General features: G+C 36.1%; 2 protein-coding genes across 5 annotated transcripts in view; both read right to left on the bottom strand.

Annotated features, from left to right (window-relative positions):
• Positions 1-4,866: 4,866 nt before the first annotated feature.
• PRR27 (proline rich 27) lies at positions 4,867-24,522 on the bottom strand. Of its 2 annotated transcripts, XM_084973764.1 has the most exons (7): positions 24,325-24,518; positions 17,338-17,436; positions 13,763-13,821; positions 12,202-12,225; positions 8,722-9,209; positions 6,592-6,640; positions 4,867-4,959 (listed from the first exon to the last, which is right to left on the bottom strand). In XM_084973764.1, exons 3-5 carry the CDS (start codon positions 13,808-13,810, stop codon positions 8,751-8,753), a joined length of 531 nt encoding a protein of 176 aa, XP_084829890.1. In that variant the 5' UTR covers positions 13,811-13,821; positions 17,338-17,436; positions 24,325-24,518; the 3' UTR covers positions 4,867-4,959; positions 6,592-6,640; positions 8,722-8,750. The 2 variants fall into 2 exon arrangements, with proteins under 2 accessions (XP_084829890.1, XP_084829891.1); XM_084973765.1 differs by lacking the exon at positions 17,338-17,436 and having other exon boundaries at positions 24,325-24,522.
• An 871-nt stretch (positions 24,523-25,393) lies between these two features.
• The window catches only part of CSN1S2 (alpha(s2)-casein), a 41,279-nt gene continuing 40,010 nt past the window's right edge, over positions 25,394-26,662 (bottom strand). For all 3 annotated transcript variants that reach the window (XM_021100498.2, XM_021100497.2, NM_001004030.1), the window contains 1 exon segment: positions 25,394-25,673. The gene's annotated coding sequence lies outside the window, so the exon portion shown is untranslated.

The following is a 26,662-nucleotide window of genomic DNA, read 5'->3' as shown; positions in this document are numbered from 1 at the left end:
TATTATCATTGTAAAAATAATACTTTAATTTCATCATTACCTCACCAAAAAATTCTTAATGGTTGCGAATGCTTAGGGGCCCTGTTTAGCCTCTCATTTAGTGCAGTGTGTAATCCATATTCTTAGGCTACTGAAGTTTAGATAATCTTTCCAGAATATCTTTTAAAATGCTGGTAATCTTTTTCAATGTTACGAATATTCAGCCATAAATAAGCTATTTTTTTTTAACTTTCAGAAAACTCAGGTTTATTGTTGAGTAAGTGATCTTTCATAGAATTTGGAGGAGTTTACTTTGTGTGCAAAAGTGGATGAAATTATTTTCTAGAAATTATTTAGATTAAATTTTCTCCTCTTTCTTCTCAGCCTTTAGTGCACTTTAGAATTATCTTGGGAACATTAAAAAAATACCATTACCTAGATCCATCGCACCAATTAAATTAGAATTTTTGTATAAGCCTTGTTAAAAATGATATAGAAGAGAGTTATTCCAATGTGCAGTCAGGGTTGATGGTGAGATTGGCAAATATTCAACAGCTATCAAAATACCTACTTTTGATACTAGAGAGAACACTTTGTGACACTTGGCAGATGTATACTATTGGATGCAAGTAACCTGTTTATATTAAATCTTTGTTTACTTACCAGACATTTTTAAAGTAACCACTGTGTGCCAGGCTCTGTTACCTGATGCTTTAGAGACAGGGCATCTGAACTACAATAACCATAGCTTACGTGTATCAGGCACTTTTAGGTATTGTGTCTTTCCATAGACTCAACTAGTTTTTAATAGGTTGAGACTATTAAGCCTATTTTTCAGATCTAAAAGTCCGTCTTAGAGAGCTTAAGTGACATACCTCATGTCATGAAGCTAACTGTTGTTAGAACCAGGACACAGGCCTAGGATACAATTCTTCTGTGTCTAGAACACTGTCTATTAACTAGTCTTCTTCTGACAAGAGCTACTTCTGATTCTGAAGGAATACAAATAAATAAATACCTTAGAAAATCACAGGTATTCCTTGAGGGCATTTACTGTGGTGGATTCACCTTTGTTTCCTGTGATCTAACACCATGCCTGGACTCAAACAGATGGTCAGTGTATTTGTTGAGCTCAAGCAAACCTGTGGGTACTCATGGCTAGCGATGGGATAATGTGTCATCTCTAAAGGACTAGTTGTCCTTTAACAGGACATCTCTAGAGAAATACTGCAGTGTAAATGCTGAGAGTTGGGTTTTCTCGTTTTTGTAATGCAAGTGCTTGATTTAAGCTTTTGATTGCTAGGGCATCCACTTCAAAGAGCCATCCACTTCAAAGGTGGCACTCTCTTGAAAAAAAAAAAAAAAATATATATATATATATATATATATATATATGTATGTATTTGCCAGTTACAGGAAGTGGGGCCAGCCTCCCCATCCTCTACCCCAGACACCTTTGTTTTAAAGATTGTGGTTGATTTTGATAACCGATCATTTGGGCCACGTGTTTTTTTTCTCTTTCCCCATGCTTTAAATATCTTACGTTTTAAATTCACCAGTAAAGAGTGAGCCCTTGAAACCCTAGGCCCCCATCCTTGACCCCAGTGAAAGCGAACCCCAGCCCTGTGCCTTTTCTCTCTCTACCTGGAAACTTGCTGTATGGCCCTAGTATGATATATAACTTCCAGTACCTATAAGCAATAAACTTTTTTTTTTCTTCAAAATTTCCTGATGTTTATTCCTGAGGGTATCTTTCTATTATACTATACAGTCCAAGCACAGCATTGGTTACCAATAGCCTGGGATCAGATCACAACACATATAAGCTCAAATGAATTTTAAATAATGTAATTTTGCAGGTGATAGCAGTGTGGTGTGAGAAATTGGGAGTCTGAATGAATCCTCTCAACTTTAGATATAAGCATTGGTAGCAATCAACAAGCCAGGTTTTGCAAGCTACATCTGTTTCTTTAATTGGAATTTTTTTTCCACAAACTGGCATTATAGTATTTCCAAGAAAAAGGAATGTATTAAAATATCATACACTTAAACTAGTTTATAAATTTTATCCAATTATTGAGTGGTGTGGATGTGAATATTATGAGGGATATGATAGGAAATTTAGTACATTGTGGATCCATTTGAATGTACAAAAGAGAAGAGAAAAACTACAGACCAATGAGACAGTCACTGAGTTCCTTCATGACATTGCAATTATCTCAGAAATGTTGCCAATAGTATCTGAAAGTTGGTAGGTACCAAACACTATATATATAGATATTTTTCATAATTTACTTTTAGATAGTTATTCATTTTTTTAAATGAACTATTGACAGGAACCATGATTTGGGTTTTAAACAATTTGAGAGTTGGACAGAGCACTTAAATAAAGATTTAAAATTTAATAAGGACTTTTTAAAAATAAACAATGGAGGTTAAATTGGGCTACCCTTTTATCATGTCACCTGATTAAATCCTTGAGATGATATGTCTACTCTTAGGCAAGCTAACAGCTCTTAGGAAGCCATTGGAAAATAGAACCTTACTGATGTGTAAGTTAGTTGTAATTGGGTGCATATGATGAAGTATTACAAGAAAGAAAATGAATTGAGGGAAAAAATGGCTGGTTTACAAGCAGACAAAAAAGTGAATAGAGGGAATATAGAACACTGGAAAGCTGACTTCATACACAAAACAAACAATAAGCAACAGGATTTGAAAATCTTTGAACAACAAAAGCCAAATATACATGTTTTTAAATGACTCAGGGAAAAAAGTCAGGTTAATAGTGTTATATTCCCATGTATTTTTCCTGAAAACTTTGTTGAAGTCACCAGTAATTTAAGACAAACAAGCATAAGGGACAGAAAATTATTTTAGGAAAAGATATTTGATGTAGTTACTGGTACATGTCATTGACTAGAGGCAAATAGATTAGATTCCTACAAGATTTTTTATTGAACTTGATTATCAAAGAAAAACCCCAAGCCCAGACTAAAAATCTCATTTGACTATTTGAGAATTAAAATAACTAATTCCTGAGTCTCCAGTTTTTCACAGTAGACCATAGGCTTTGAAAGCCACCAAGGATGGAAAATCTACCTTAGGTATGGCTGAAGAGAATAATGGATTAGCATGAATTTTCAGAGAGAAAAATCAGGGAGCTTTCCTTACCTCATGTTGTTACAATGTCTGTTCCAGGAGATTTTAGAATTGCTATGAACCTTGATGAATGTTTCTAAATGGGAGTGTTTATTTTGTTCATCCTGTTTCAGTTTTATCATTGCACATTGGATATATTTATTCGGCAGATAACTTTTCTTTTCAACTCAATTTTTAAGAACAGGATGAATCACATATACAGAATGATAGACCATTGGAATTCTGAATTTTGTCTTACTTGGCAAGAAAGTGTCCGCGTCCTGTTTGGGAGGCAGAGTGAAATGGATGTGTTTTAACCAGTGAGGCGAGGTGTGGAGATATATGCTATGTATTCACAAGTCTAGTTTTCCTTAGCTACCCTTATTATTACATTGGGGCCATGTGACTGCCTATTAAATAATGGAAGATGAAGAGAAGTGATAAAACCTCTTTCAGTCTTGGCCATAGAACTTTCCTTGAAATCTTTCACCTCTTCTCTTTCCCCTATCAGCTTAGATAAAAACAAAGTGTTTTATGATGGTAAAGCCATATGGCAAAAAAACTCAGATTTTTGTTTCGCTCTTTGAAGCCAGTGCCATAGCAGAACTAGCCAACTTCCACTGGGCTGTGGTGTAATTGAAAAATAATTATTGGAGTTCCCTTGTGACACAGTGGGTTAAGGATATGGCATTGTCACTGCAGTGGTTTGGGTCACTGCTGCAATTCAGGTTTGATCCCTGGCCCAGGAAGTTCCATAGGCCATGGGTGTGGCCAAAAAAAAAAAAAAGAAAAATAATTATTTATTGGGTTAAACTGCTCAGATTTGGGGGTTCTATATTTTAATATATTATAATAATAACCTTGTTTTAAGTAACATTTGAGAGAAGAGCTAAGATAAATAAAACATGAAGTCATAAAAGAAATGGAAGTCTCATCACCAGCGGTAAAGATTAGGCATTAATTCTGATATGGACATCATGCAGCTCTTGAGAGTTATGAAAGTGCATGATCTGACTTAGGGTTTAAAGGCTTAGGATTGGAACAGATGCTGGATAGACAAGGGTGTTTGCAGAGGCATCAGTTAAGAAGTGCTGCTGTAGTACTGCAAGCCACAAATTATGGTGGTTTTAGCCATATGGTAGCAATGGAAATGGTAAGAATTTGTTAGATTCTGTTTCTAATTCAAAGGTAGAGCTGACAATATATACTGACATCTTGGATGTGATTTATGAATGAAAGGAATGGGTAAAGGATGACTCCAAGTTTTGTGCAGTAATTTCCCAAGATGAGAAAGAAACAGCCAGAAGAAATAGCTTCCATGTCTTTACAACATGAAAGTTAACAGTTCAGTTTTTGCTCCTTCTTGGAAGGCTCAGGAATAGATGAAACTAAATATTTTTCAAGCCCACTAGTTAAAGTAGTTTTCTGGTCAGTGCTGAAAAATTACACTGAAATTAACACAAACTTATTTTAAATATTAAATTCTCAAAAAATCAAATTTATTTCTTCTTAAGTTCTTTTTTTAAGTGAAAAATAGACTGATTTTCTTATTGAGTCTGAGTATTTCTTAGTTGTGCTGGATGGAGGTGGGTCATGTATTTAGCATTCGCATATATTCTCATTCTTAGTGGAGGTTACATATTTAGGAAGTAGCATTTTAAAACTGTGGGTTGAGAAAAAATATACCATAAACATCTTTTGTGTATCAATTTAGTCCAAAGAAAAACTGTCACAAATCAACCAATATGGTGAGACTGACATTTTTAATGTAACAGAATGAGTCTTTTTTTTTTTTTTTTTTTTTTTGGTAGCTTTCACTGGTTTCTGTACCCATTATTCCTGAAAAAGGAAAATAATATATTAGTTTTGTGTAAAAAAGACCTAATTACTTGTGCTATAGAAAACTGCTTTTGTTGCTTTACAATTAAGGGACAATATCTAATGGTGACCTACAAATGCGCACTACAATTAAAAGACATATAAGAGAGGACTTCCCGTTGTGGCCCAGTGGTTAATGAATCCGACTAGGAACCATGAGGTTGCTGTTCGATCCCTGCCCTTGTTCAGTGGGTTGACGATCCGGCGTTGCCATGAGCTGTGGTGTAGGTCGCAGATGCGGCTTGGATCCCGAGTTGCTGTGGCTCTGGTGTAGGCTGGCAGCTACAGCTCCGATTCAACCCCTAGCCTGGGAACCTCCATATGCCGCGGGAGCGGCCCAAGAAATGGCCAAAAGACAAAAAAAAAAAAAAAAAAAAAAAGACATATAAGAGAAACAAGCTTGTTTTCCTCTATCTTGTCCATATAGTACGTTCTTTAACAGTTACTTTAAAATTATAATGCTAATTAAATAGTATGATTTATTTGCATGTGGATGTTGGGTTTACATCAACAGTATCCTGATGCTGAATGATTTGGAGGAGAATTACTTCTCTCCCATAAGAGAATTTGCCTTTAACTGTTGTAAATTAAGTAATTAATATAGTAGGAAATGAAATGCAAATGCTTACTAAACATGTGAAGTTGTTAAATTTATGGAATATCTTGAACAAATTCAAGGATAATTTGAACAACAAAGAAGAATCAATATCCTTTCATGTAACAGTAAAATAAATAAAACCCCAAAGAATATCACAGTAAGCAGGGCTCAACTCAAAATTTAAGCCTTTTCATCTCCTTTGTAATAGCTGCTATGAGAAGCACCACGGCCAAACAGTAAGTGGTATCAAGTTTGTTTTTCAATTCTGCCTTAAGTACCAATGCCACCTCAGTAGAAATGCTGATTTGGTTGACAGTCAAATAAAGCCTTGCAGTTTTCCTGTCCAGTGAATATTTCTGACAATAAAATTGTGAAAAAGTAAAAACAGGCTTTGGAAGGGATAAAGGAATGAGAACTTGGAATGAGGGAAGCAAGTTTTTTGTTTAGATGGCTAAGATGGATGGGATGACTCCATTCGAGCTTGTTGACTGTGCCTTTCTTCCCAGGACAGTGTGTGATGGTGGGTGGGAGGCAAGGCTGGGGTGGTGGAAAGGCCAGGAGAGGAGATTTGGGATCTAAATGGTCTCTTTGTTTGTTCTCTGAAACAGTGCTTCTCAGTGTGGGCTAAGAATAATGGTTGAATAAATAACATACAGAATGATCTGTGAGAACCTTAACAAGGGTCTTGCTCATCCATAATTCAATCACCTTCCCCTTGTGGAAGTTTCTTCCCTATGTTGACCTCTGTTATTTAAAATATCCAAGTCATAATCAATTTGGATCAATGTGAGCAAGAACTGTCCAAAAGTTGCTTGTTTGTTACACAGGACATGAGTTCCTAATTTCAGAAATCTGAGGAACAGACTAGCAGTGTCTCTCCATACCCCACTTTCTCATTTTCATTTAGTAAAAATAGATTCAAAAGGAGGTTCAAATGATGAGATTCTGTCTATTTAATATATGATTTTTAAATCTCATGATCATGCGTGACTTACAGAGATAAACACATGGTGCTCTCTTCTCTTTTTAGGTACAAAAAAGTACCTAAAAAAAAAAAATCTATCATAAATGATAAAATGTATTTCATTTCATAGTATTTCATTTCATAGTATTTAATATATGATTTTTAAATCTCATGATCATGCGTGACTTACAGAGATAAACACATGGTGCTCTCTTCTCTTTTTAGGTACAAAAAAGTACCTAAAAAAAAAAATCTATCATAAATGATAAAATGTATTTCATTTCATAGTATTGAACATATATTTTTTTTGACCACACCCATGGCATGTGGAAGTTCCTGGGCCAGGGATGGAACCCACACCACAGCAGCAATATGAGCCTCTGCAGTGACAATGCCTGATTCTTAAACTGCTGTGCCACAAGGGAACTCCCCAACATATCTTTTCTGAAAACATTTAATCTCTAAGAAGTTGTGCCCTGGTGATTTCTTTATAGCTCATATTTATAATTCTCTATGTTGACATCAGACTTAGCTCTTGGAAACAGAGAATAGGTCAAAATCTCCTTTCAATGAAAGTCTTTAATAAATTCCTTTGTCTATAGGAATCGGTCTAAGATAGTTAGCTGTGTTTTCAAGGCCTCTTTTTATCAAGTCTTATTTCTTCTTATTCATACTTTCTAAAATTTCTCCCTACCCCCATGTGAGCCATGAACTACAGGTGGGTATATACTGGTAGAGGGAGAGTGCTTTGTGTCAAAGAAACCTACTGAAGGGACATGTTAACGTGTGGAGCATTGGAGAATAAGCAGGGGTCTTCAAACCTCTCTGGATCAATTCCAAGTAACCATTTAATTTGATCCTGATCCCTATCAGGGACAAGGGAACAGGAAGAAATGATTGTACTTTCTCCTAGGAAACAACTACTAGGAGTATTCAATTAGTAGCAATTTACTTTATAAATCATTCACTGTTGGATTTAACCTCCCATTTGTCTTCAGCCTATGCCCAGGGTTCAAAGAATCTTTGATGTGTGTTGGAATCCCACTTTCCCTTTTATAAAAGAGTCACATCTAAAACTTAGGGACAAAGTGCTTCTACATATTTTTCAAAAAAAAATCATTCTTTTTAAAGTTTTACTCTAGGTCAAGATGAGTAACAGAAACTGAATTTACCCTTTGCCCAGAAACAAATTTAAGAAATACTAAAAATACAAGAAACAGTAATTTCTCAAGATCTGAGCATCAGGCTATGAAGAAGAGCTATCCCTGAGAGACAGGAAGCAAAGGCAATGGACTCTGATTGTTCAAGTTCACTGCATGGATTATTTCCAGACCTGAGTGAAGGGAGCTGGAGCTGGGAGCTCAGGAAGACCAAGATGGCTGAAATTCACAGGGAAGAGAGTCTGATGGAAAGAGAGGGACACAAAGACATAGATGCAAAGATCTCACAAGGTTATCCTATGTTCACAGCAGCATTATTTACATACCCAAGATAGGGAAGCAATGGACGTGTCCATCCATAGATGAATGGATAAGAAAGATGTGGTATATATGATGAAATATTACTTGGCCATAAAAAGAATGTGATTCTGTCATTTGCATGACATCCAGTTCAGCAATTAAAATGTTCATCAAAAAAAATGAATGGGTAAAAAATTACAATATGTCCATTTTATCCTATATTACTTTGCAAAAATATGACTGAACTATTGATCTGTATAATTACATGAATAAATCTCAAAATAATTGTGCTGAGTTTGAGAACCAAACACAAAACAGTCTATACAGCATGTGATTCTGCTTACAAAGAATTCTGGAAAATGCAAAACAATCTGTACTGACAGAAAATAGATTGAGGACAGGAAAAAGCAGGTGGGATTATTAATAAATAATGGCAGGAAACTTCTGGCTTTGGTAGATATATTCATTAACCTGGTGGTTTTTTTCCATGGATGTGTGTGTGTCTATATGTCAAACTATATATATGTGTCAAAACTTATCAAAGTATACACTTTCAGTATTGGTAGTCTGCTGTTTGTCATTGAATCTCAGTAAAGCTGCTCAAAATATGTGAGCCGATATATGTTTGCTTGTGCAGAAACTCCTTCCTTCCGGCTCCTGCAAATCTCATGCGTTGCGGGAGGAAGACTGAGGCGACCCACCTGGTCAAGAGAAGCAGCCGGCTGAGGTTCTAGGGCCGCAGGGGTGCAGCTGCAGGTTCAGCTTCATCAGGCTCAGTCACAGCAGGCAGAGCCAGGTCTGGGATAGTGGGTGGGGGTGTAGTAGGAGGGGCAAGAGGCATAGCTATGTAGAGTTCAGCTGCGGTAGGTATAACCTTTTCATCTGGGAGAAAAGGCCCCCTGCTTCTGCTGGAGGAAGGGACATGGCTGAAAGCCCCACCAGGAGGAGGATGACGCGACAACCAAGAAGGCATGGGAAAATTAGGAATGCGGTAGAGGGGGGCTCCAGGAGCACCGAGGATCCAGGCGTAAGGGGGGATCCCTGTATCAGGGTCAGGATTCCCAGGGTAATGGGGGAGATTCTTCCTTGGAGGAGAGACAGGAGGGGTGAATTCACTTTCTGGCATGGGGTAAATAATATCCAGAGATGGGTTAATTGGGTAGCGACGGCCATGAATGTCTTTGTGATCCTGAAGGAGAGCAAAGAAGTTAATGCTGATTACCTCTACCCTATCTACGTATTACTTATGTTCTGACTTGACGTTATACAATGAGTGAAGTTTATTTTTTTTACTTTTTTTTTTTGTCTTTTTGCCATTTCTTGGGCCGCTCCCGCTGCATATGGAGGTTCCCAGGCTAGGGGTCAAATCAGAGCTGTAGCCAACGGCCTATGCCACAGCCACAGCAAAGTGGGATCCGAGCTGCGTCTGCAACCTACACCACAGCTTAGGCAACCCTGGATCCTTAACCCACTGAGCAAGGCCAGGGATCGAACCCGCAACCTCATCGTTCCTCGTCGGATCCGTTAACCACTGAGCCACGACGGAAACTCCGAGTGAAGTTTATTTTTGTTTAAGAATTCCACTTGCGTCTCAACCTCAAGGCTAATGTGCTCGTATCGTCTTTGAAGCAGGCACTAATAATTTCTTAAGAAGTGGAATAAGCCCCCATTCCGAAAGAAGTATTTTGTGTGTCAGCAAATTGGAGTGTCATAAACTGCGCAGTAGGCCAGCCTAGGCCAGGACAAAAATAGACGAAAAGAACATGCACTATTATTGAAAATGGAAGAGATGGAAGATTTCAAGCTTTGCTAGTGATTGTTAGTTTTTAATTATCTGTGCAGGGGTGGGTTGGTGGGGACAGAGTGGTCAGATAGTGAAACAATTTATTTTCAATTTTAGAATGTGCACGTTCTTTTCGTCTATTTTTGTCCTGGCCTGGGCTTACTCCTCCTCTGCACTGTCCCCCGCTGCCCTGCCCCGCCCCTCCCCCATCCCCAGCCCAGTGCCCTCAGGACTCTCCAGGTCTCTGAAGGGCCTCAAGGAAGCCCTCACTGAGTTATACCTCTTCTAGCTCCCTCGGAACTCTTTTCACCCTGCCTCAAAGCTTCTACTTGGAGCCCAGGCATCTCAAATTGTTCCGAAGAAGGCAAGGAGACTGCATGTGGATGATGTCTACTGCCTTTTTCTTTTCCAATTGAGATATAATTGGCTATAGTAAATAACACTGTCTCCTGTATTTACCAGTTGCATAGAAGAGTTCCCTTAGTGGCTCAATGGTTAATGAATCCAACTAGGAACCACGAGGTTGCGGGTTCCATCCCTGGCCTCACTCAGTGGGTTAAGGATTCAGTGTTGCCCTGAGCTGTGGTGTAGGTTGCAGACGCGGCTGGGATCCCACGTTGCTGTAGACAGTAGGCTGGTGGCTACAGCTCCCATTAGACCCCTAGCCTGGGAATCTCCATATGCCGTGGGTGCGGCCCTAGAAAAGGCAAAACAAACAAACAAAAAAACCCCAACAAAACAGTTGCAAAGAGAGAAGATCTTTAAAATTTTCATCCTGAGAAAAAATTGTAACTATGTGTGGAAATGGATATTAACTAATGGTGATGATCATTTCAGAATATATACCACTGGCTTTTCATCTTTAATTTTCCCTGTTGTGTTTGCTTTTTAAAGGAGACAATTATTAATGTTACTAATGCATTTACTGTTACATTTCACATGGGATTTTTAGTAGAAGGACTTCCTCATTCTCCTTTAACTGCTCTGGGTTTGTCTATTACATGTGTGGAAAATTGTCAGGGAGGTCACAACCTTATGTAAGAATTTATGGAAAATTAATTTCTTGGTCTCACTTACATGAAGATTTGTTTCCTATCATACATTTGTCAGTTTTATGAGCAAATTTGGTATGTGTTTGTTTATACATCAAGATTCTAGATTCTTGTATTCATTGCATGGTCTAATTATAATTCAAGAAATTAAAAATTTGCATAACAGAAATATAATTTTAAAATATAATAAGCAATATTTAACATTTCTTATCATGTTTCTTTTAATGCTAACCATAGTATCCATGAGGATGAGGGTTCCATCGCTGGCCTTGCTCAGGGTGTTAAAGATCCGGCATTGCTGTGGCTGTGGTGTAGGCCGGCAGCTTCAGCTTCTGTTCAGCCTATAGCTTAGGAACTTCCATATGCCTCAGGTATGGCCCTGAAAAGCCACAATAAATAAATAAATGAATAATAAATAAAAATGCATCTTTATATAGGAGTTATCTTGTGGCACAGCAGGTTAAGGATCCAGTGTTGTCACTGAAGTGGCTTGGGTCGCTGATTGGATCCCTGGCCCAGGAACTTTCATATGCTGGGCGTGGACAAAAAAAAAAAATGTATCTATAAGGATGAGCATATTTACATTTATACATCCTGTAATTGTTTATTCATACTGATATCCAGTTTCACTGCCTATTCATTAGGTAAATACTTTTAAATGAAAAGTAATTCTATAAATAAAGTTTTATATCATAAAAATGAATCATTGATAAAAAAGGCAGCATTTTCCAACAAGCAGGAAACTGAGTCTGTGTTTATAAATAGTGCCTGTTATTTACAGTTTAACTTGGAATTCATGTCAAGAAAATAACTCCATCAATTGGTTAGCATTAAAAGAAACGTGATAAGAAATGCAGCTTTAGGGAGTTCCCGTTGTTGTGGCTCAGTGGATTTCCACAACGGGAACTTCCTAAAGATGCATTTTAAAATGAGACCATCACAGCAAGAGAAGAGAACATGTTCCAAAATTACTTTCTTAAATTACCGGCAAAGCCTTCCGGTATTCATCACTTAGTTTGCTGAAGTAAAGTTAGTACGACATTGCCATACAGTTTTACAGAGGCGTGAGGAAGAAACCTGTGCATGGCAAAAATTTTATCACACTACAGAGGGAGTACACTTAATGCTTCTGCTCATTGAAAAGAAATAAAGACCTTACAGTTGAAATATATTGAACCCAAATATATTGTTTCTCTCAATTAAGAAGAGAGTAATAGTACTAATATTTTAACAGCAATGGTAGTCACAAAATTGCATTGTACAAAATCGGGTTTTAAAATGTAAAATATGCTTTAAAGTAAAAGCAAATATATTTATACCTAAATGAAAAGAAAAAAATGTTTTACCTCATCAATGACATGGAAACGCTTCTAAAACAAAAGAAAAAAATTTACTTTGGTTATTTATTGAAAAACATCTGTATCTGAATTTTATATTACAGAAGAATTAGTACTTTATTTTTAGTATAGTTAGTTTCTTTTTGAGATAAGAATCACTAGTATAAATTATTTGTTTATTGTTATTATCATTATATGTTTTTGACCTAGACTATTGTCCTAGGAAATTTTACCTTAGCTGATGGATTTTGGTTTATAATTTTCTAGATGTACATAAATCTTACCATCTGAAGGATCATTCAGTCTTACTCATTTATCTGGTTTTGCTGTTCTCTTTCACCTCTCAGGTTTTATTTGCATTCTGTGTGTGTGTGTGTGTGTGTGTGTGTGTGTGTGTGTGTGTTTGTAGTTTGCCATTGCAGAATGACTATATGTCCACTTGTTCTCCAGTCATGCTTCAAATTCTTTCATGAATTGCTCACAGATTATCCAACATGGAATGAGATAAGGATGGCAGAATAGTGTAGAAAAGTCATCATTTACTATTTTAAGCCTTAGTTTAATTCAGGTGATTTTAGGAGATTGATAAGTATCTTGACATTTGCAAAGATGATGATAATAATTAGTAATGTCAGTTAGTAACTGGATAATAATTGTTAATAATATCAGATAAATTTGAGTTCCTACAATATCCTAGGTACTCTGCTAAGTGCATTACATAATTGTCAGAGTTAATAGTCAAAGCAATCCTATGAGGTAGATGTCATAATTTTCTCCTTTTTGCAAAAGAGAATATTTAATACATGCTTTGGCTAGGGTTAAGGATTTTCAGCTATTTCTTATATTAGAGGCTCATCTATTTACACTACACTGATGGTCATTATTTCCATTTACTTTATTTATTTATTTAGTTAGTTAGTTAGTTAGTTAGTTAGTTATTTTAGGCCATACCTGCGGCCTATGGAAGTTCCCAGGCTAGGGGTCCAATCAGAGCTGCAGCTGCTGACCACAGCCACAGGCACAGCCACAGCAATGCAGGATCTGAGCCGCCTCTGCAACCTACACCACAGCTCAGGGAAATGCTGGATCCTTAACCCACTGAACAGGGCCAGGGATCGAACCTGCATCCTCATGGATCCTAGTCAGGTTCATTATTGCTAAGCCACAGTGGTAACTCCTGTCCATTTATCTCAACTCCATCCAATATTCCCTGTGACTACATAAATGCCTCCAGCAATGGGACTGCACTATCAGGGGAAGCCTAATCCAGGTTTCCATAATTTGAAGATGTAAACTATTAAGATTATCTACATGGGATTCTAGTTCCCTATAATTTTATCCTCCTTAAGCCCACTTAATTTCTGAACTCATCTCTTTTCCTTGCTGTTTACCCCTTTCTAGATCACACTTTATTATTGTGACTTCCAAAATTTCTTTTGAAATGTTTGATGCAACAGGCCTCATGACTATTAACATGTCTCTCTGCTGCATCTATCACTAACATGAATCCCTATCTACAATTATTTAATGACTGTACTATTGATGCAATTTAAAAAATCCATCTACTCACCTTTGCAGAAGCAACATACATGAGGCAGGCCCAAAGCAGAAGCTTCATTTTGATTGACTCTATGAACGTTAGTATTGTAAAGAGATTGCTTCAGAAGATAGACAAGATATTTTATATTTCTTTTCTAGAGAATAGCAAATGAATATATGGCTTTATTAGTCTAACTAGGAAGACCATTCACAGAAAATGTGGTCCGACTATTTAACCACTGTCAGCATTACCTAACAGGAATAAAACTAAAGCCAAAATTATCTTTGTTGGCAGATGTCTTTTAACAACTTACTGGCTTCTGGCTAAACTTCTTGAAGTGGAAATCACCTTCTTTACCTACCAAGGGATAAAATTTGCAATTAATTTGTCTTGGAGGGCTTACTAGGAAATAAAATTGCTTCAAAATAGCCATTCTATGGCTGCTTTATTAAGATTTTCTTTTTATGGATTCACTGGGAGCATGGTATCACCTACTTGGAAAAATTCCAGTCTTAAAGCTGTCATCACCATGTGCCATAGCGTAAATATTAAGGCTCTTGATCACCATTTTTTCCCTCTGTCTCTGAAAATAGCGGGGCAGGCGTATATTCGGAGTGTGTCTCGAATAGGCTCAGTTTTCTTCAGAGATTGTACAAGCAATCTCTACTTGGTTGATTGTTAAAGTCTATGGCTTCTTCTTCAAAAATGCCAATCATCTCCACTCTTTTTTTTTTTTATAGAAGAAGCTTTTATTTTTTTATTTATTTTTTTATTACTCAAATGAATTTATCACATCTGTAGTTGTATAATGATCATCACAATACAATTTCACAGGATTTCATCTCCACTCTTAACCAAAAAAAAGTGCATACATTTTTATAACATTATTTAGTACCTCAAAAAAAGAAAAAAGAAATGCTTAATAAGAATAGTATCAGTTTCATGATGTATTGCTAAATGACTATTCAGATTTTCAATGTAGCCAAAGTATTTAATGGGTTAGTTCTAAGTAGTTGATGACATTTTAAAAATAATTATTTCCATAATTTAATTTTATCTCTGTAGTCTGTAATTTTCTATGTGAAGTGAGGATGTATTCCTTGAATGCCAAATGTATTCTAATAACCAGAAAGAGTTTTCAAGTTTTTTTTTTTTGATGAGACAGGAAATGCTTTCCTGCCTAATTCTTAAAATCTAGGCTGGGAAAATTATATTCTTGGAAGACGGCCTGGAAGTTATCAAACAAATTTTTAATTTTAGGTAAAGCTGCTTATTTGTTTGACACGATTTTGATCAAATATTGAATGGTCTTTGCTATAATGCTTTTTGGTATTGTACAACTTTTTTTGGAGAGATCCTTTAAGAAAAAGACTAACAGGTATATTATTGCTATTGTCTTTATGTTGTAAAGACATACAGGACAAAAATCTATGCTTCATTCTCTTTCTCTATAAGCAGTACTGGAGACATTCCTGACAGGTTCTAGTACCTAGGTTTTCCTTAAACTATTAGTATATTTTTATGTCATAGATACACTGATATTATTCATTTATGTCTGTATTTTTTTAATCATTTTATATATATTTATATATTTTTCTACTGTACAGCATGGTGACCCAGTTACACTTACATGTATATATTCCTTTTTCTCACATTACATGTTCCATCATAAGTGACTAGACAGAATTCCCAGTGCTGCATAGCAGGATCCCACTGATAATCTATCCTGACGGCAACATTCTGCATCTGTCTACCCCAAACTCCTAGTCTTTCCCAGTCCCTCCCCTTCCCCCTCGGCAACCACAAGTCTATTCTCCAAGTCCATGATTTTCTTTTCTGTGGAAAGTTTCCTTTGTGCCGTTATTTTATTTTTAAAAATTTTTATGGCCACATTTGTGGCATGTTCCCAGAGCTGCAGCTGCCAGCCTATGCCACAGCTCACAGTAATGCTGCATCCCTAATCCCCTGAGTGAAGCCAGGGATTGAACCTGCAACCTCACAGGACAATGTTGGGTCCTTAACCCACTGAGCCCCAATGGGAACTCCACTGTTATTGTTTATTTCTTGGTTTTGCATTTATTTTTTTCTTTGCCTACCAGGAATTTCAGAGTCAAATATCGTGCCCATTTTTAGAACTTTCTAGGGCATTATGGCACCTCAATCAGGGGGCTGACTTCATCTCTAGCTTTATCTTATTTTCCTTAGTCTAATATCTCTCTCAGAAATATTTGCAACTTAAAAAAAAAGTCCTGTTTATCTACTTTGCAAGCTTCCTTAAGTCCTTTTAGAATGGGCCATTATAAACAAACATAAGAAGGAACAAATTAATCAAGTGATTCTTTCTAACATTGTTTACAATACCAAAATCTCCATTATTGTCCAACATTATTTTAAAAAAAATTAAAATGTTTAATTAGTGAGGAGTTCTCATCATGGCGCAGTGGAAACGAATCTGGCTAGGAACCATGAGGTTGCAGGTTCGATTCCTGGTCTTGCTTGGTAGGTTAAGGATCTGGCATTGCCATGAGCTGTGGTGTGGGCTGCAGTCGTGGCTAGCATCTGCCCTTGCTGTGGCTCTGGTGTAGGCCAGTGGCTACAGCTCTGATTAGACCCCTGCCTGGGAACCTCCATATGCTGTGGGTGTGGCCCTAAAAAGACAAAAGACAACAACAACAAAAAAAGTTTAATTAGTGAAACAAAAATATCACAGTTTTATACATAAAGGAAGGTATTTTATTCCCTATTATGGTCTAATTGTTTTTAAAGTAGCCCATACCTCATTCTAGAGTCCTAAAGATTAATAATATAAAGTTAACTGTTAGTCTTCTCTCTAAAGCATTACAGTTATCCCTATCTGGGTTTCTGAAACAGGAGTATTTGATCGGCTGGAGCCAATTTTCAAAGCCAAATTATATAGCAATTGTCTAATTTGTCATATTGTGTAAAAATTGTCTAATAATTTACATATTTTATGACAATTGAAAAATTTATATCTCCTTTATCTCACAATTATTTTGAGAACATATTAATTTGATCATATATTATAGCCCAAATCTATAAATAGAGAAAAAGAAGCTATATCAGAAAGTGCACATTCACCTTTTTTGATGTGCTTTTAAAACAAATTCCACATGAATAGTTTAAATAATACCAGATTATGTCATTACTCTGTCATAGATAATTCAATAAACATATTTCCACTTAAATTTGACATTTGTCTTAATATGACAACTATTAATTTAGTGAAGCTCTAATGCATTAGCAATTCCATTAAGGATGAATAAGTATTTCTTCATAAATAACGTAAAATAAGTTTTTATTATAGTCAGAATAAATGACAGCTAAGGAAAGATAATAGAACTATAATTTTAGAGTCCTTAAAATAATCACTTCAGAAATGGAAAGATTCCAGATGTATCAGCATTTAAAAATCTCTTCCCCAGTGTCTCATTGTGTCCATTTATCTACTCATATATTACTTGTGGTTATTTTAGAGTGCTCCAAGAGGAACAATACACTTACGTCCCATTCGAATAATGCTTTTTCTATCCCCTTTTCCTCAGATTTTTTCCCCCTTCAAATAGCTTTTAAGTGGAAGGACTTACTTGACCCCACGCTTCAGCTCCTCAGTAGAACACGAGACTTCCTGAGTAGGAAAAGCACATCCTTCTAGGATTAATGTGGACTCTTTAAGTCCAGTCTGACTTGGAGAAAAAAAAAAATTCCTTTGATAAGTCTTCTCTCATGCAGCCTGGAAGTGGGAATTCAGATGTATGGGGATTAGATTTACACAATACCTGTGTTACCAAACTCTCTGAACCAGGAGACAATGTAAAGATGCTGTATATTTGTAGGCACACAAAGTTTATTTAACTGATCTCCATCAGAGAATCTTTTAAGAATGAGAGCATCTTATGGGGTGTAACAGCTATCCTGTTTCCAACTAATAGCTGAGGATCCTGGTCTTACTCTGAACCATATGCCTCACTTCTTCTCCTCCAGGGATATGTATAAGAAGCCCTTACTGTTTCTTCTTTGTTTTGAAATAAATCTGCATTAAATCTGAAGAAATTAAAACCTATCCATTTGGCTTATTTGGCTGTAAATTACTTCCCACATTTCACAGAACCATAAAAACAGGGAAGTTTCCTTACTTTGACAGTTAAAGACAAATTTAGGAACCACATTAAACTTAACTCCTAAAGACAGTTTACAGATATTCATTACTTAACTGAATTTTTCGTCAATTAGTAACTTCAATGAAGGAATCTTATGCTTTATTTCATTTTGTGTTAAGCATGAAATATAACTGGAAAATATAAATATTTTTAAGATAACAGTGTAGAAATGGACAACTTTCTAGAGACTTACAGCCTGCCAAAACTGAATCAAGAAGAAATAGACCAACTGAACAGACTGATCACTAGAAATGAAATTGAATACATCATAAAAACACTCCCTACAAATAAAAGTCTAGGACCAGATGGCTTCACAGGTGAATTCTACCAAACATACAAAGAGGAACTGGTGCCCATCATTCTTAAACTTTTTCAAAAAGACATTCTACGATGCCACCATCACCCTAATTCCAAAACCAGACAAAGATACCACCAAAAAAAATATCGGCCAATATCTTTGATGAATATAGATGCAAAAATTCTCAACAAAATCTTAGCCAACCGAATCCAACAACATATCAAAAAGATCATACACCACGAACAGGTGGGATTCATCCCAGGTTCACAAGGATGGTTCAACATATGCAAATCAGTCAGTGTCATACACACCTTAAGAAAAGTCAAAAACCACATGATCATCTCAATAGATGCAGAAAAAGCATTTGATAAAGTCCAACATCCATTCATGATCAAAACTCTTGTCAAAGTGGGTATAGAGGGAACATTCCTTAACATAATCAAAGCCATTTATGACAAACACACAGCAAATATAACAGTCAATGGGGAAAAGCTGAAAGCCTTCCCACTAAAATCTGGAACAAGACAGTGATGCCCACTCTCACCACTGTTATTCAACATAGTACTGGAAGTCCTAGCCACTGCAATCAGACAAACAGAAGAAATAAAAGGCATCCAAATAGAAGAGAAGAGGTAAAACTGTCACTGTATGCAGATGACATGATACTATATTAGAAAACCTAAGGACTCAAACCCCAAACTACTTGAATTGATCAACAAACTCAGCAAAGTAGCAAGAAATCAGTCACGTTTCTGTATACTAACAATGAAATATTAGAAAAGGAATACAGAAATACAATACCTTTTAAAACTGCACCCCAAAAATTAAATACCTGGGAATACACCTGACCAAGGAGGTAAAGGACTTATATGCTGAAAACTATAAAACTTTAATCCAGGAAATTAAAGAAGATGTAAAGAAATGGAAAGACATTCCATGCTCATGGGTTGGAAAAATTAATATTATAAAAATGGCCATACTACCCAAAGCAATCTACAGATTCAATGCAATCCCTATCAAATTACCCATGACATTTTTCACAGAACTAGAACAAACAATCCAAAAATCTACATGGAACTACAAAAACCCAGAACTGCCAAAGCAATTCTGAAGAACAAAAACCAAGCAGGAGGCATAACTCTCCCAGACCTCAGCAATACTACAAAGCCAAAGTCATCAAGACAGTGTGGTACTGGTACCGAAACAGACATACAGACCAATGGAATAGAAGAGAGAACCCAGAAATAAACCCAGACACTTGCAGTCAATTAATCTTCAACACAGGAGGCAAGAATATAAAATGGGAAAAAGATAGTCTCTTCAGCAAGGGGTGCTGGGAAAACTGGAAAGCCACATGTAAATGAATGAAACTAGAGCACACCCTCACACCATACACAAAAATAAACTCAAAATGGCAGAAAGACTTAAATATAAGACAAGACACCATCAAACTCCTAGAAGAGAACACAGGCAAAACATTCTCTGACATCAACATCATGAATATTTTCTCAGGTCAGTCTCCCAAAGCAACAGAAATAAGAGCAAAAATAAACCAATGGGACCTCATCAAACTGACAAGCTTTTGCACAGCAAAGGAAACCAGAAAAAAAAACAAAAAAACAACTTACAGAATGGGAGAAAATAGTTTCTAATAATGCAACAGACAAGGGCTTAATCTCCAGAATATACAAACAACTTATACAACTCAACAGGAAAAAAACCAGCACCCCAATTGAAAAATGGGCAAAAGACCTGAATAAACATTTCTCCAAGGAAGATGTACAGATGGCTAACAAGCACATGAAAAAATGCTCAACATCCCTGATTAGTAGAGAAATGCAAATCAAAACTCCCAGAGATACCACCTCACACCAGTCAGAATGGCTATCATTGATAAGTCCACAAATAACAAATGCTGGAGGGGGTGTGGAGAAAAGGGAACCCTCCTGCACTGTTGGTGGGAATGTAAGCAGGTACAACCACTATGGAGAGCAGTATGGAGGTACCTTAGAAATCTATACATAGAACTACCATATGACCCTGCAATCCCACTCTTGGGCATATATCCGGACAAAATGTTCCTTAAAAAAGATACATGCACCCGCATGTTCATTGCAGCTCTTTTTACAATAGCCAAGACATGGAAGCAACCCAAATGTCCATTGGCATATGATTGGATTAGGAAGATGAGGTATATATACACAATGGAATACTACTCAGCCATAAAAAAGAATGACATAATGCCATTTGTAGCAACATGGATGGAACTAGAGACTCTCATACTGAGTGAAATAAGTCGGAAAATGAAAGACAAATACCATATGATATCACTTATATCTAGGATCTAATATAAGGTACAAAAGAACCTTTACACAGAAAAGATAATCAAGAACTTGGAGAATAGACTTGTAGTTGCCAAGGGGGAGGGTGAGGGAGTGGGGTGGCTGGGGAGCTTGGGGTTAATAGATACAAACTATTGCCTTTGGGATGGATTAGCAATGAGATCCTGCTGTGTAGCACTGGAAACTATGTCTAGTCACTTATGATGGAGCATGATAATGTGTGAAAATAGAATGTGTACATCTATGTGTAACTGGGTCCCCATGCTGTACAGTAGAAAAAAAAATGTATTGGGGAAATAACTATTAAATAATAATAATAGTAAACAACTAAAAAAAACAAAAAAACCCAGTGTGGTGTCTCTTCCTATATTAGTGTTACAAATATGAATTATGTATTATTGGTAGGGATAGAGTAGGATAGTTACACAGCTAGTTGTAGAAGTTCCAGTAGGGGGACCATCGATAGAGAAGGAAACCTAGAGAACTTTGGGAGACCACTGTTTAAGTTAATGGTTGCTCTGGAAAGCTGTCAGAACAGAATGCCATGGAACTAAGCAAGCTTGCTTAACTATAGCCCTAAGTAAAAGCACGGGATATGCCTCAGGTTATTAAGTGGAAGATAAAATGAGGTCTGCATTCAAGTTCAAGATAATGATCCTTAGGACCAAGGACAGGAACTTAAAGGAAAGATTACATTCCAAAGTAGGAGACTCTCATCATAGGGAAATCTGAGATGAGTCAGCATATTTTAGCATCTGTTACCATCCTTCTACTGATTTGAATAAGCACTATGTCAGTCCTAGTTTGGCCACAAAGGGTCAAATACTCTCTTACCTGATACAAAGGAGGAGCTAGTGATGTAAGCCTGACATCTACTTAGGATAAGGAAGAAGGAGGTCTTTCCTACTTCTCCCACCTCCTTGGATTATAAACCTGTAGCCCACCTGATCCTCAGGGCAGAGCCTCCTCACCTGCCTGCTTGTATCCCTCACAAATGTCCTATCTTAATAAATCTATTTCTTGCCTATCACTATTCCTCTTTCTGAGTTCCTTCTGTGTTGTGGCAAAAAAGCTGAGCCTCAGTAAGTCCAGACACAAGGTGGGGTGATTCTAATGAAAAACAAAAACAAAAACAAAAACAAAAACAATTGTGTTCAAGTCCCAATCTGGGTTTAGTCTGGGTTTGAGCCAAAGATGTTTCAGTTTCATATTAAAAGCTGAAAAAAACCTTTCCAGCCTGTGAATTTATTATTGACAACTAAATATCTCTAGTTATACATAATACTGAATAATAAACAATGGTAAGATATTGTAGTATTCTTGAGTTATATCCTTTCATGTTAAAAACCAGTGCTCCTGGTGTTCCGAAGGGACATAAGCCACAACTGCCAGTTGCCATTCTGACCAGAAATGTTTCTGGCAAATCGACATTTACTGTCTAAACTTGTAACTAATGTATTAACTCAGGACATTTTAAAATTTAGTTTTGGTTTTCAGTACTTGATTCAAAGTTTTTACTCTCTAGCATTTCAAATCCTGTTCATTAAGAAACAAAAACAAAAAAACAAAAGATGCAGTGAAACTGAACAGGACCCAGTGGGATCCTCCTATGTACGAAAACTGTTCCATGTCCTCAGTTTCTTATTTATAGGATAAAGGCTTCAGCTTCCTAGACCTTCCTGAATACCAAAGAACAGATTCAAACAGTTAAAATTACACGGCATATAGAAAGCCAAGAAGAAAAGATTTAGAAGATAACCCATCATTAGAACCGGAGTCAATTATTATGCAGATGTTGAAACTCTCAAACAGGGAATGAAAATAATATTGATTAATATATTTAAAGTTCTTATGGCAAGATAAACTAGAGGCAAGATCATATAGGTAATTTTCATCCCAGAGATGGAAGCAATACAAAAGAATCAAAGGGAAATGCTAGAAATCAAAATTTTAACAACAGAGAAACAGAATGCATTTGATTGGCTCACTAGTAGACCCAGTGTAGCCCAGGAAAGAATCAGAGAACTTGACCATATATTTCCTTCCTTCCTCCCATCCTTCCGCCATTCCTTCCTTTACTTAGCCATTAAAACAATGTTTGCTGAAGACCATTATAGACTTTAGAGAATATGAGAACTTCAACTCAGTAAGTAAAAATTAATATGAAGACAAAATTAAAATATGATCTTTGGAATTTAAAGCTTCAAAAGTACTACTTTGTGAAGGAAAATGTTGAAAAGTTGCAAGTAAAATTAATTGACCCTCTATTTGAGATTATTAAACTAAAAATGGGCATTGTTAATTCTGTTGTTTTGTGACTCAACAAGATAGGAAATCTATGGACTAAAAAGAATAGACATGAATAAACACAAGAGTATCCTTCTTTTGTTAAGTACAATCTCATACTCCACAAGCAGTAGGTGACTTCAGAATACTGATAGACAGGACCATATTCTGCTATTTTTAATATTGGAAATAGGATACTTTTTCATATGCTCTTGGAAATGCCACAGTGTTTAATTTACAAGAGAAATGCCTAACAGAGATACACTACTATTGTTGCCATAAGGATACAACCATGGTCAGATTTTTGTAATGTGTGTTTCCTAGTTTAATATGTTTCAAATATCTTTCATTATAGGAAGCTCTTTGGCCATCTATTTATACCAATAATTAAAACTTGAACCTAGAGAGTCTTTGATAGATAATTGAAGATTATTTACTGATCATGAAAAGGAGCTATAATAAATGCTATATTCCAGTTTAATTTACTGTAATAAAATATTAGGTCTGAAATATATGGAATTCATCCAAATATCAGATAAGGTTTTTGGCTACTGGAAATGCAGGTGAATCTCTGCTAACATATTGCCCCTTCTACTGCTTATATTTTAATTGGGGCAGCCAACAAACATATAGAGAGATTCAGAGGTTAACTGGGTATATTGTAAATTGTTCTAATTTAGAGCTGAAGTTATCTAGATAATTAGGAGCTGAGTTCAATCAGCTGATCATATGTGGGAATTAAAAATGGTTAAAATGGATAAGATCATATAGGGAAAAATATGTAGAATTCAAAAAGAAGTGGCTAAGGTTAGAGCCCAAGAGAACATCATTGTTTGTGTAGGAGAAAGGAAAGGAATTCTGCAAAATACCTACAATAGCTAAATAAAAAGAATTCTAAGAATTATCAGGAAGTAAATATCAACAGATTGAAATAAAATTATGACATGGGGGCAACTTATTCTTTTTCTACTACAGTTTTCTCATCTGCAAGGTCTAATAATCATAGTTATTTGTAATATGAGTGATATAAATAATTGTAAGGATCATTGAAACAAATATATAAATTACCATGCACATAGTTGTTCAATTAGTTTTAGATATTAAAATTGTCATTATTATTTTGCCCCAAATGAACACATTGAAAGGAATAGATGGCAGAGGAGATTTTTAAAGCACTGAAAAGAGCTTTTGTTTTTTCTACATTTGTTGGTACCTATGAGCTAAAGGAAGAGCACTATATCCTCTGAGACTTGAAGGAGACAATCGAAATTATCTTTGGATTTAGATCAAATTATCAAAGTATCATACTAGGGAGATGGATGGTGTTTGGGCTTGATGGACTCAATATTGTCCATCAAGTAGAAAGGCATTTTTTTTTCCAGAGGGATCATTGGAAGTTTACAGAGAAGACAGCTAACTCAGGATATTATCTAACTCTGTTTGAAAAGCAGTCTTTTGTGACTAATACTATTTAGAAAACAAACTTACTTTAGGATTCAGCTGCTTGCATGGACTCACAGTAGAAATTTAGTTCATGGTTGGGTGTTTTCCAGTAGGACTAAGTGCAGAGAGAAAGAAGGGTTATATGAACTATCAAGATAATACTTAAAATAGTTGAGTCTGAAGTCTGGGCTGGGTAAGAAATGAAATGAGGCTCATAGGAAATTGACAGAATGGAATATAATCAGAGTGTTAAGGGATGGAGTGTTCTATGAAGACAAAGAAAAATTCTGTTAGCTATCTATCTGTCTTCCCCTTTCAAAATATATGGCATATGTTACCACCTTCTGAAAACCCTTCAATGTTCAGCCTGCATAAGAAAGGCAGTGAGGCTAAGAGGACTGGGATAGAATGGAATACAATGGGAGGGTTAAAGGAGTGGGGTGTTCTACCAAGTCAAAGAAAATAGTCTTTACTTTTCAAATCTTTTCACTAAAGGTATATATCATACAATGTCACACCTCTGTGAAAATTCCTCCAGTATCTTCCCATCTCAAGCAAATGCTTAACACAAATTTCTAAGCTCATTTTTATCCTTTCCTTCCTGATCTACATTTTCAGGCTTTCCCTATCCCTCTGTCTTCTCTGGACATGTCACTGCTGTAGAGTTTTCCCTTCTATCCCATGTGTGAACCTGCTTATTTATTTTTGTTTTTTCTACATTTGTTGGTATCATTAATGGGGGGGGTTGGAAGGCTTATGTTCTCAATGACTGACTCAGTTTAGGTGACAATGTGAGTTGAGAAAGGAGGATAGAGGATTCTGGTGAAGGTTTGGGATTAATGCTGTGGCAAATTATGAACACAAATAAAAATATGTATATATAGTAAAATGATGACTGAATAGTACTGTAAACCTAGCTGTGGTTGCAGAATATAATTTGTAGTGTTCAAGGTTATCCACTGTGAGAAGTACAATTGAAATATGCAGAAAGTGTACAATTATTTCAGTGGTAGCCAAGCTGGTTTAAAGCCATTGTTAACGGACTATTTATATTATCATCAGTATCTTAGTGAGCTAATATGATCTATGGAAATGATGATTACACACCAAAGGATGCATTTGAAATTTTATTTTTAGGGGAGAATAAATGCAGTTCTATAGCTCAGAAAGAGTGGTGAAAGCATTTTCAATCATCATCAGCTAAACTCAGATGAAACCACAGTACAAACCCAGTATGTTTAACATGAACTAACAGGCAGACTATAAATAATTCAGGAAATATCTGCACAGTCTTCCTTTTGCTTAACATTTCTGTCTTGGCCTCTCCAAACATGCTGGGAATGTGAAGTAAAGTGGTAGATTAGAAACTGTAGAAGAGATTTTTCCAGTCAAGCCTAAAAAAAAAGTTAAGTCTATTAGATTTATATTCCAGAAATAATGTATATTTGTACACAGAACCCACACATACTCATCCATCCTAGTCTAGCAGAATGTTATTATTTATAACTATTATTAGTTAATATTTTCTAGTGCTCAGTGTGATACCCAGGATATAGTAGGATTTTAATAACTATTTGTGAACGATTAAGGAAGGAGTGAAAGTTGTCCAAATTCTTCAATCCAGCATACAAAGGTAATATTTATATTTATTAAATGATAAATATTTACATTTTCAGCCAATTTTTGCTTTCAATTTTGTCCATGCCTGCAGCATGTGGAAGTTCCTGGGCCAGGGCTCAAACCTGTACTACAGAAGTGACAACACCAGATCTTTAACTGCTAGGCCACTAGGGAACTCCCATTTTCAGCCAACTTAGAAAGAACATTTATTCTTATTTACCAACAGTTTCTTAGGCACAAAATATCATTGCTTTCTACATTTAAAACCCTTTAATCTAATGGAAATCTGGGTTTTTTTAGTTTAAAAAATTACCATGCAAAACAATTTGGGGATATGTTAAGAAATCACTTTAAAAGTATTAAACTCTTCAAAATATTTTATTGTGCACTTTTTGGTTTCTGTCTCTTTTCTAATGTTTATGTCAGTTCATTACCTTTTGCTTTTTCTTCTCTGCCATTGTTTTGCTTAGTCTGTTTCTAATTCTCTGAAGGGACTTAGTGTAAGACTTTAGTCTGACACGTCACTTGACTTTCTGCACTACTGTATACTTCTCATGCCTCTACTCTAGCATTTAGCAACTTGTATGGATATTTCTGTGTCCTTGTCTAGAACAGAGCTTAATGAGGAAAAGTTTGGTAGCTTTTCTGTCTCCCTCACATCCTTCACATTAGAAGACACATGATCAGCTTTTTAAAAATGTAAAGTAGTAGATAAATAACAATAGCAAGGGGGGATATTGCTATTTATAAAATACAACTGCAT

The sequence above is a fragment of the Sus scrofa genome, chromosome 8, assembly GCF_054392235.1.
Source record: "Sus scrofa isolate SSC_HxYL_T2T_F1_AM1 chromosome 8, Sscrofa_HxYL_maternal_Yorkshire_Landrace_v2.0, whole genome shotgun sequence".
NCBI lineage: Eukaryota > Metazoa > Chordata > Mammalia > Artiodactyla > Suidae > Sus > Sus scrofa.
This window is presented reverse-complemented; position numbering and strand designations above follow the sequence as displayed.

Excerpts from the sequence above, each read along its gene's own strand:
- PRR27 (XM_084973765.1), bottom strand. The coding sequence starts at position 13,810 with ATGAAGCTTCTGCTTTGGGCCTGCCTCATGTATGTTGCTTCTGCAAAG. Across the intron at positions 12,226-13,762 it reads TGTATGTTGCTTCTGCAAAG|AAGCGTTTCCATGTCATTGA; the intron begins GTGAGTAGATGG and ends CTTTTGTTTTAG. Across the intron at positions 9,210-12,201 it reads GTTTCCATGTCATTGATGAG|GATCACAAAGACATTCATGG; the intron begins GTAAAACATTTT and ends GCTCTCCTTCAG.